Source organism: Phycodurus eques, chromosome 5, assembly GCF_024500275.1.
Source record: "Phycodurus eques isolate BA_2022a chromosome 5, UOR_Pequ_1.1, whole genome shotgun sequence".
Taxonomy (NCBI): Eukaryota; Metazoa; Chordata; class Actinopteri; order Syngnathiformes; family Syngnathidae; genus Phycodurus; species Phycodurus eques.
In genome coordinates, this window is record NC_084529.1 from 2,268,631 (window position 1) to 2,280,317 (window position 11,687).

Here is an 11,687-nt window from a genome sequence, read left to right on the forward strand (position 1 = left end):
AAAAAACAAAACACTTTATTTTATTTTTTTTCCCCCAAAGATGTTATGGGGTCAGTTAAAATTCATATCTGCATTGTTTATATGTTATGTAACACATAACTGACCATTCTTCTTCAGTGTTGTCATCATCATCCTCATCACCAGGAGAATAGTCCGCATCTTCGACAACTCTGTCTAATATGGCATCATCCAGCTCCGCGGTCGTATCGAACAGGCCATCATCCAGCAATGTGCACTGCACACCAGCATGCACACCCAAGAATCATTATTAATAGTAATGTAATGATAATGATTAAACATGTTGCAAAGGTAAAACAAAAAAAAGGTATTGCATTCAAGTAGAAGAGCATAGTCATGAAAATAAGTTATCTGAGGTGCACTAAAGTACCACAAAAATGTATTGCCCATGTTTATTTCCCCTGTCAGTGATACAGGGGTCCACTTGTGCAGTTATCAGCTCAATCTAATGATCCACATACTTACTGACTCCCCCTGAGTAATTTAGATCTCTTCTCACCAGCTTCTATAAATACAGTGTGTTAGTTCCCCAGGCCTTGTGCTGTGTTGTCAGGCTAAAATAACCAACTGACTCACACAGTCAGCGCACTTTAACTGCACGTGCACCAGCTGTCACACTTGAGTATCCACGTGTGCGAACATCTGCATCAGAAACCTGTTTTGAAGCGCATTCTTAACATCAGACGGAATACAGATTTTTCTTCATATGATGAATGTTTCATCTTGCGAATGTCTTTGTCACACTTGACACACGGTACCTGACCTGTCTAATCTTTTCTGTTGACAGAAGGTGAGCCTATTGAAGCCATTGCCAAGTTTGATTACGTCGGGCGCTCTTCCAGAGAGTTGTCCTTCAAGAAGGGTGCCTCGCTGCTTCTCTACCAGCGGGCGTCAGAAGACTGGTGGGAGGGGCGGCACAACGGCATTGATGGCCTGGTGCCACACCAGTATATTGTGGTCCAGGACATGTGAGTGTCGTGGATGGCAAATGGCAATACAATAGTCTGTGCTGGATTGTATCACTGTAACTGAATTGTCGTAAATCTAAAAACAAAAACAAAAACTGTAAAACGTTACAGTTTTTTTGTAGAAATGTATAACTTTGATAAGAGTGAAAAGACTGTGGCGCACCATATTTTGGTCTCTCCTGCTGTTTTTGGTTCTTGGAGTATAATGTAAGACATTAGTATTTAATGGCTAGGACTGTACCATAGGCATTCTGGGGTTAGGGGGGAGACTCACATGAAGGTAAATGAGATTATTTTTTGTATATAATATATATAAAGAGAGAGATTATTATATACGAGACCACCTCGTCTGATGCAGTGAAGTTGTACAGTGCGCAATACTAACACATTTCTGTCTGTGCTAAAACTGAACATTATTGTTAAGGCGGGACGTTTAATAGAGCTCTTGTATTTAATCTCGTTAGATTGTGCGAGGAGTCATAATGTTATGCCCAGTGTGTCCTCAGTAACGTGATACCAGTCCACCCATGCTCGGAGTCCCAAACAAGCTCCTCTATCTCTCGCTCTGTGTCCTAACAAGCATAACCTCTGCTATGGTGACTGCTGGTGCCTAGTGAATTGATTAACTGTCTTGTTAGGTTTGCAGCATATTCTCCCCAAATCCTTGATAGCTGGCTCACAAAATTCTTCCTTTGCTCACGTCCAGGCCATGTTCCGTCCATTCCTAAATCACCTGCAGAGGGGCACTGTTGACATCCTCTTGCTTAATGAAAGAGCAGGCAGATTTACCGCTGGTTGTCTCGGGATGCCCTCACATCCTGCTCTATTCTCAAAGCCAGAAGGCTGAGAAGTGCAAGTGCAGACCCGGTTGTGAACCTTCCATGTCCCATAAAGGAGCCAGTAATAAAACACGCATCGCTGAGACCACTTCAGACAGGAAATGTCCTCTAATGCTTCTGCTCTCAGAGTGCAATGACTTCCTTCAGTTTTTGCAGTATATGTTTTCAATAAGGGCTTACTCTATTGCCATTTACTGTACTGTGGATAGGCTGAGGCATTGCATGGAAATCCACCAAACTGTACTCTAGAAACATAGCTTTCTGAAACCCATTCAACTGTCTTGTGTGTGTTTGTATGCAGTGCGTTATCAAGCATACTGATACTAAAAGGCACAGAAATGTGACTCGTGAATACCAGCCTTTGAGAGGCTAACACGGATGCTGACTGTTTCTGTGTCTTCATGTTGCTGTGTCGTTCCTAGAGATGACAACTTCTCGGACACGCTGAGCCAGAAGGCTGACAGCGAGGCCAGCAGCGGTCATGCCGGAGAGGATAAATGCTCGGGAAAAGACATCACTTCATCCACTGACACCAGGATCTCTGAGGCCTTTATCACCAGGTCGGTGGTGTATGAATGCGTGGCAGGAATACTGAACCCTGTATCTTCAAGAGATCTTTTGTTCTGTTGTGGAGAAATTTGTGTGTTAGTTTGTGCAATAGAGAATATGCGTTCTTGCTGTGACGATTGGTAAAAGATTCATATTGTCACACGTAAACCTGGGGCTTTATCATTTACCACCCCTCTCGCAGTTGTGCTTGAGCGGACATTAATAATGCATACCTAAAGCATACGAAATATAAGTGTTAAACAACAAAAAATCAAAAGACAAAAATAAAAAAAATACCTTTAGGACTAAAAATATGTCAGTGTCTATTCCATAAATGGTGCTGTTTTTACAGTTGCCCAACAATATAAGATGATTCCGATTCTGAATTTTGTCCTCCTTTGTGATGGTGGTCGTCGGCGGTGCAGCTGGGTGGGTGTGGGGTGTGAAAGTGTCCTTTTCAAATCTGCAGTAGGAGGTATTCAACACATCAGCCAGTCCTTTATTTTTCTTCTGCTTGCACGAATAATCGCTTGTAGCTGGTTGGCGATTGTAATCCTTGCCAAACTGACGCAGAGTCGTTAGCAGCCAACTAACTGGGTTACCATATTTTCTGCATAATTTCTCTTTGCAATGTTGATTTCTTTTGTCAACTGGTTTCTGGGCTAATTATGCAAGGATCTGTCCCCGCTCCGATAGGTGTCCTCTTTAGCTTCGCCGAGTTGGCGAAGTTTGGCAGTGAACCGTGGTTAATTGTTATTGAATGTGCGAAATGTCTTTGTTGGTACACACGCGTCTTCACAGAAGCTGGCGTAGGATGTAACAGTGTCCACATATTCATCCAAGCTTCCAGTTGAAGTTTCAAAGACACTCCAATCTGTGCAGTCTTGTAGTTCCATCTTGGCTTCATTAGTCCACCTCTTCACTGTCTTCACCACAGGCTTCGCATATTTTATGTGAGTGTAGACAGTTGTGCAACCACATTTTCTCAGTTGTGTATTTTTACCTGCGATTGGCTGGCAACCGGTTCAGAGTGTACCCCGCCTCCTGCCCGATGATAGTTGGAATGGGCTCCAGCACACCCGCGACCCTAGTGAGTCGTGGCTCAGAAAATGGATGGAAGGATTTTGACTTCCCCTCTTTTAAAGATTAATTTTTTTCCCCCCCAATTGAGTCAGACATGTTATTGATCATTAATGGTGAAAAGGTTTTGAAATCATTTACCTTGGTCTCATTTTTTTGTATCACAAAATCTTCCATTTGAAATTTGTAACAGACATACCAAGCGATTTTGTCAGCAGGTGTTTGCCACGTGTGTGAATTTTTTCTCCCCCACTCTGCGACTTCTTCATTGCTGCATTTAGTGACCTTGAAATGTGTCACTGACACTCCCTCTTTGTCTGTCTGTCTGTCTCTCTCTCGCTCTCTCTCTCTTTTTTCTTTCTCCATCTCTGTCTGCATGTCTCTCTCTTTCACACAAACAGAAAATCGCAACCCCCAGTGCTTTATTTTTTTTAATTCTTTTTTTTTTTTTTTTTTTTTTTTTAAATGCACACCCGCACTCCTGAATACTTCACATTTGTTGATGACTCTGCTTTGACATATTTACACCGTTTTTTTTGTTTTCACATCATCCTTAATACTTCGTCCTCTTCCTCCCGACAACAACAATTCTCAGTATCTTCCAGGTGATCTTCACCGTCTGGTTGTTCGCCTTGCTCCCTCAATGCTCAGCAAAGACTCACGTGTTGAATTATTGAGTTTTATATCTTTTTAACAAACACACCTACCTGAGGAAGCACTTGTTGGTGAACCCCCATCCAACATGAAAAACACTAACATTCCATGCATATGACCCCCCCTTTCAAAAAAGCCTTTTTATTTATTCATTTTTCAATCTGAAGCATAACATTTGTGCATCTGTAGCCTACTTTTCACTGGACTGTGGCAACACTCAAATATTTTGCTTTTTGTATTGACGAAACACATAATTTACATTATTAGTAATGTAAATTGAGCTGGTGTTGTGGTGACAGCATTCAGATTACAGTATAGTGGAAATGTCTCAGTCCAGATGACTTCTTTTTTTCATATAAATGCAGAGTACTCCGCCTGCAGGCTATTATTAGTTACTGCAGTTGTTTGCTTTCCCAACATCAATTTTTCACTGATGGCTTTATATTGGTCACACCAAAGCTTGTATTGGTTTCATGGTCCTCTGAAGTATTTTGACAGTGACAGGTAATGCTTTTGCCTCTATTACCCACCATTGCATGGATGGATTTGCTTAAAAAGCTTGTAATTCTCTGCCTCACATTTCTAAGATTCTTGGTTTGAATCTCTGCTTCAGCCTTCCTGTGTGCAGCTGTGTGGAATGTACATGTTTGGCTTGTGCTGGCGTGGGCTTTGTCCGGGTACTACGGCTTCCTCCCACATTCCAAAAACATGCATTCTCAGGTGTATTGAAGAGTGAAATTAGGCTTTCTGCTCAATAACGCATTCGATTTTTAAAATAGACAGATGGGTTGGATCATTCGTTGATGAAATGTATAATAACTTAATTAACCAATCAATAATCATTTAATGAGATAAACATATACAAAATGAATACATACATTTTAATTACTGATTTTAGGAAAAAAATGGCTACATTCATGCAAAAAAAAAAAAGAGAGAGTCTTGATAATATACAGTGGGGCAAAAAGGTATTTAGTCAGCCACCAATTGTGCAAGTTGTCCCACTTAAAAAGATGAGAGAGGCCTGTAATTTGCATCATAGGTATACCTCACCGATGAGAGACAAAATGAGGGGGGAAAATCCAGAAAATCACATTGACAAAATAAGTATTTGGTCAATAACAAACGTTCATCTCAACACTTTGTTTTATACCCTTTGTTGGCAATGACAGAGGTCAAATGTTTTCTGTAAGCCTTCAGAAGGTTTTCACACACTCTTGCTGTCATTTTGGCCCATTCCTCCATGCAGATCTCCTCAAGAGCAGTGATGTTTTGGGGCTGTCGCGGGGCAACACAGACTTTCAACTCCCTCCAAAGATTTTCTATGGGGTTGAGATCTGGAGACTGGCTAGGCCACTCCAGGACCTTGAAATGCTTCTTACAAAGCCACTCCTTCGTTGCCCTCGGCGGGGTGTTTGGGATCGTTGTCATGCTGAAAGACCCATCCACGTTTCATCTTCAATGCCCTTGTTGATGGAAGGAAGTTTTCACTCAAAATCTCCCGATACATGGCCCCATTCATTCTTTTCTTTACATGGATCAGTCATCCTGGTCCCTTTGCAGAAAAACAGCCCCAATGCATGATGTTTGTGATATTGCAGCCATTTGCTACAATCATTTAAGTTCATTTTTTCCCTCATTAATGTACACACAGCACCCCATATTGACTGGGAAAAAAATGTTAACATTTTTGTTTAAAAAAAAAAAACCTGAAATACTCGTAGATATTCAGACCCTTTGCTCAGTATTTAGTAGAAGCACCCTTTTGCGCTAATACAGCATGATGATTAGCAGAAAGGTTAATCTATTGTGCGTCCAGGAGAGCAGGTGGAAAGGCAGAAAGTTTAGAAGTTTACAGGAAGGGTTCAAATTATTTGACCATGGTGTAGATGGTAAGGGAAATGGAGTAGGGGTGATTTTAAAGGAAGAGTTACCCAAGAATGTCTTGGGGGTGAAAAGAGTACCAGATCGAGTGATGAGACTGAAACTTGAAATTGAGGGTGGTATGTATAATGTGATTAGTGGCGACGCCCCACAGATAGGATGTGACCAAGAAGTGAAAGAGAACGTCTGGAAGGAGCTAGACAAAGTAGCTCTGAGCCTCCCAGATAAGAGAGAGAGTCGTGATTTGTGCAGATTGTAATAAACATGTTGGTGAAGTAAACATGGGTGATGGAGAAGCGATGGGTACGTTTGGCATCCAGAAAAGGAACTTGGAAGAACAGATGGTGATAGACTTTACAAAAAGGATTACATCTTGTGCAGACGATGTAGTCAGAAGGAGAATACTGACTGTAAGGTAGTGGTAGAGGAGAGTGTGGCTAGACAGCGTGGGATGGTGCTGTGTAAGATGACGCTGGTGGTGGTAACGACGATGACGAAGACAAAGGCAGAGCAGATAATCATGTGGTGGAAGCTGAGTAAGGAAGAGGAAGAGCGTTGTGTGACTTTTCAAGAAGAGGTGACACAGGACAGGAGGACCTTCCAGAAGACTGGACCACTACAGCCAAGGTGATCGGAGAGTACTTTGTGTATATTCAGGTAGGAAAGGGGAGAAGGTGGTGAAACCACAAAATACAAGAAATCATACAAGGAAGGAGGGTTACCTAAGAACAAATGGGACACTGAGAGGACTGAAGAGAGTGGGAAGGAATATCGGGAGATGCAAAGTAGGGCACAGGTAGAGGTGAAAAAGGCCATACAAGAGGCATATGATGACAGGTTGCCAGGTTGGACACCAAAGAAGGAGAACAAGATCTGTACAGGTTGGCCAGACAGAGGGATAGTGATGGGAAGGAAGTGCAGCAGGTAAGGGTGATTAAGGAGAGAGATGGAAATGTGTTGACTGATGTCAGTAGTGTGCTGGATAGATGGAAATAATACTTTGAGGAGTTGACGACTGAGGAAAATGATAGAGAAGGAAGAGTAGAATAGGCAAGTGTGGTGGACCAAGAACAAGCAATGATTAATAAGGGAGAAGTTAGAAAGGCACTAAAGAGGATGAAAAATGGAAAGGGAGTTTGTCCTGATGACATACTTGTGGAGGTATGGAAGCATCGAGGAAAGGTGGCTGTGGAGTTTTTGACCAGCTTGTTCCACAGAATTATAGTGGGTGGGAAGATGTCTGAGAAATGGAGGAAAAGTGTGCTGGTGCCCATTTTTAAGAACAAGGGTGATGTGCAGAGCTGTGGGAACTATAGAGGAATAAAGTGGATGAGCCACACAATGAAGTTATGGGAAAGAGTAGTGGAAGCGAGACTCAGGACAGAAGTGAGTATTTGCAAGCAACAGTATGGCTTCATGCCTAGAAAGAGTACCACAGACGCATTATTTGCCTTGAGGATGTTGATGGAAACGTACAGAGAAGGTCAAAAGGAGCTACATTGTGTCTTTGTAGATCTAGAGAAAGCCTATGACAGAGTACCCAGAGAGGAACTGTGGTACTGCATGCCGATGTCTGGGAATACGTTAGAATAGGACAGGACATATATGATGGCAGCAGAGCAGCGGTGAGGTGCGATGCAAGTGTGACAGAGGAGTTTATGGTGGAGGTGGTACTGCATCAGGGATCAGCCCTGAGCCCCTTCCTGTTTGCAGTGGTAATGGATAGGCTGACAGATGAGGTTAGACTGGAATCCCTGTGGACCATGATGTTCGCAGATGACATTGTGAAAAGAGTGGGTGGAGGAACAGTTAGAAATGTGAATGTAAGCCCTGGAAAGGTGTTAGATATATTTTAGTAGTTATCATTTATTTGCTTAGCTTGCATTAGTATTTTGCATTAGTAGCTTGCATTAGTATTATGGACAATATTTAGATAGTAAGATGTCTCGCCTTCGAGAAGATGACTCAGCAACATTTGATGGAAGGGCGCCTTGACCAAGGACGTGATCGGATGTGGTCGGGGACGGGACAGGTGTCGTCTGGTCCTATGTTTTGTGTTGTGTCTTAATGCTTAGAACATTATGTCTTGTAGAACCCTCCTATTTTCAAATAAATGTAGGAGCGACGGGGGAGATTGTTTAGAGCGTGTTGAGAGGCTGTAACCTGAACAATCTCCCATGCGCCCTCCTCATGAGTAAAATGACCAACGTCTTCATTCCTTTTGTGTTTATTCATGATAATGTTTGGTGAGATAAATCCAACAAAAGGAAAGGAATGAAGATTAGCTGAAGAAAGACAATATATGTGCGTGAATGAGATGGGTGGAGGGGGAAGAGTGAGGCTGCAGGGAGAAGAGTTAATCGAGGGTGGAGGACTTTAAATACTTGGGGTCAACAGTCCAGAGCAATGGTGAGTGTGGTAAGGGAGTGAAGAAACACGTCCAAGCAGGTTGGAACAGGTGGAGGAAGGTCTCAGGTGTGTTATGTGACAGAAGAGTGTCTGCTCGGATGAGGGGCGAAGTTTCTAAGACAGTGGTGAGGCCAGCCATGATGTACGGATTAGAAACGGGGGCACTGAAGAGACAACAGGAAGTAGAGCTGGAGGTGGCGGAAAGTAAGTATGTTGAGGTTCTCTCTAGGAGTGACCAGGTTGGATAGGATTAAAATTTAGCTCATTAGAGGGAGGGCCAAGGTTAGATGTTTTGGAGACAAAGTTCGAGAAAGCACACGTCAATGGTTTGGACACGTCCAGAGGAGAGAGAGTGAGTATAGTGGCAGAAGGGTTGTGCAAAGGATGGAGCAGCCTGGCAAGACAGCTCAAGGAAGACCAAAGAGAAGTTTGATAGATGGAGTGAGGGAAGACATGAGGGCAGTTGGTGTTAGAGGAGGATTCGGGAGATCGGCTGGCATGGAAATGATGACACACTGTGGCGACCGTTAACGGGACGCGGCGAATGAAAAAAGTAGTAGTTTACCTGAGATGTGCTGTTGAGTAACTGTACTGTACTATATTGTACAATGAAAATGCACAGAACCCACAATAATTGAACCGCGATATAGTGAGGGGCAACTGTTTATTGTAAATGGTTGACTGGCCGGATGGAGCGGGCTGCACGTGGTCCACGGGCCATACTTTGCCCACCCCTTCTCTAAATTAACCATAGGTTGTGAATGTGAGTGTGAAGGGTTGTTTGCCTGGCGACCAGTCCAAGGTGTACCCAGCCTCTTGCTGAAAGTCAGCTGGGAAGGGCTCCAGTTTGTGCGTATTACATGTTAATTTGTTGTTCCCTTTTACATTTCTATCCCAGCAGGCACAGAAAACGATCCGAGCCACCGTCCCGCCGCCCCCCTGCCCGCCCCAGTGACGTCCACTGCACAGCGCATCCCTCCCAGCAGGGCCATCCCGCACACGGAGGCACCCCCGAGATGGGCTCCCCAGTTCTAGGCCACTTCAGTCCGCGCGACATGCTGCGGGGCCATAACCATTTGCCCGTGGACAGCCCCGAGCGCCGGCGCCGCACCGGCCACGGCAGCCTGACCAACATCAGTCGGCACGAGTCCCTGAAGAAGATGGAAAGCCCGCCTATCCGCCGCTCCACCTCGTCTGGCCAGTACACGGGCTTTAGCGAGGCCCACCACCACCACCACCATCACCGCCACCACCACGGTGGCAAACCTCTGGACCCGGAGACCATCGCACAGGTCAGCGCTGGAAGAGCGGCAAGCCGACCGCAGCTCCCTCCACCGTCAAAGCCCTGCCCCGCCGTGTAAAAACCTAGTCAGTCCCTGTCTTCTGCTACTGTGTCTGTGCGCTAACTTCACGCAGGAGACCAGCTTGACAGGCAGCAGGACGCTCTACGTAAACTAGTCCGCTTTACATACGTTAATAATGCTTTTTAGAAGAAGCTTGCATCTCCGGTGAAGTAATACGTAAAGCGTGGGAAGACAGTTCAGTGCTCTAGTAGAACAACTAAGGCGCACCAGTAGAAGGACCGTGTCTTGTAAAGTTTTTTCTACTGCTCTACAACGGGTGTTTCCGATTTTTTTCTTCCTAAAAGCTATTGTACTTTAATTCCTGCTAAGAAATTGGCAACATGAGCAGAATCAGTTTCACATTGTTTTCCGTATAAAAAGAAAGGAGCCCGGCGAAAGGCACTCATGGAGTCACTGTGCTACATAAATCTTGTCAAAGACGTGGTGACCACTTGTACGTTGCCAAAGCAATGATTTATCCTCGTTGGAAACGTTTGCCCATATTCATTTGCTTCCAAGTTGCAAATATTTTGACTATATCGCCTTGCCTCACCTGCACAACTTCTTAGTACTTCTTTTTCTTTTTTTTCTTATTATTTCTTTTATTTATTTATGGGCGAGTACTGATACCAGGTATCGGTATCAGGCCCAAGGTATCGGGTACTCGTGAAGGCTGCCGAAACCGAATCATCATTAGGGTTGGGCATCGAGAACCGATTGGAACCGGGACTACCGTTCTAGTTCTCCCGGAATCGTTCAAATTTAAAAATTTCGGTTCCCAGTTTCGATGCCTAGTCCTCCAGCCCCGAATGAGAAGTGGCAAAAACCAACGAAGAAGAAGAACGCGCACGAAGACGTACTTGTGCCCAACGGCGGCGAACAAAATTGTCTTAACTTTGTTAAAATGAATGACCAGTCGCCTCAGTGCAACACTTGGAATAAGATTATATTGTGCAAAGGAGGCTTTCAGAATGTGTCGATGTCTGACACGCGCCGAGCCTCAGCCTACACCGCGCGGAGCTTCGGTGAAGTCAACTGTCAATTGGGTGAGTGAAACAATCAAATAGGTCTACGCCAACATTGAGACGGCGAACAAGGTAAACAGTTGGTTGCACTTCTGCACTGATGGCTTTTAGCGTTTATTTTAGTCTTCGAACCAATGTACGCGCCGATGAAAGGGAAGGAAAAAAAAAAAAAAAAAAAAGCTTAACATTGAGCTAAAACTTCACCGTAGCAACTTTACATCCTAATGAATTGGGACAAAATTCTGAAACGTTGTCTCACAGTATCACAAACACTAACCTTATGCCTCATCGATGGGCAAGGAAATGTATCAACGTTTTGTAGCATTTGGTTCCATGCATTTAGTTTTTTTTTTTTTTAAAAACACCAGTGCCGTGTGAAGTTGGTTTTCGTGCCAACATGTTGCGTTCCGGTGCGTACCCTTCAAAATAAAAGGCTACAAGCTTAAAACAGGAAGTTAAAGTTCAAACTTGCACATATAAACCATTTGACATGATAAACAGTCCCAATATATATTTAACTTTTAGCTGAAACATTAATTAATTAATATTACGTCAATTGGGTTAGTTCCGCACACATTGCCTTTTCGTTCATAGGTTTGATATTGATACTGGTTATAAAGAACCCCAAGTCAAATGTGTATTTTAGTCGATTCTGTGGGTTGCTAAGAAAATGGATGTTCATAATTTGCACACCCTTTATTTAAACCATGCAAAAGTTTTTGACTCAGCGCCCTAGAATCGAGAATCGTTTGGAACCGGAGTCGAAATCAGGAACCGGAATCGGAACCAGAATGGCTCAAATTCCAACGATGCCCAACCCTAATCATCACGTGATGAGTACTCACAGAGTAAATATTGGTACTGGTATTGGTCTGAGAAAAAGTGGCATCGAACATCCCTACTTACAACTTTACATGT

General features: G+C 43.7%; 1 protein-coding gene across 5 annotated transcripts in view; it reads left to right on the forward strand.

Moving 5' to 3' along the window:
• srgap1a (SLIT-ROBO Rho GTPase activating protein 1a) overlaps positions 1–11,687 on the forward strand; it is an 82,081-nt gene that overhangs the window by 65,379 nt on the left and 5,015 nt on the right. For 4 of the 5 annotated variants that reach the window (XM_061676771.1, XM_061676772.1, XM_061676774.1 and 1 more), the window contains 3 exons: positions 806–986; positions 2,248–2,385; positions 9,300–9,693. In XM_061676771.1, the coding sequence (XP_061532755.1) occupies positions 806–986; positions 2,248–2,385; positions 9,300–9,693 (713 nt within the window). Of the gene's footprint in view, positions 1–805; positions 987–2,247; positions 2,386–9,299; positions 9,770–11,687 lie in introns of all 5 variants that reach the window. The other variant, XM_061676773.1, reaches the window with a different exon arrangement.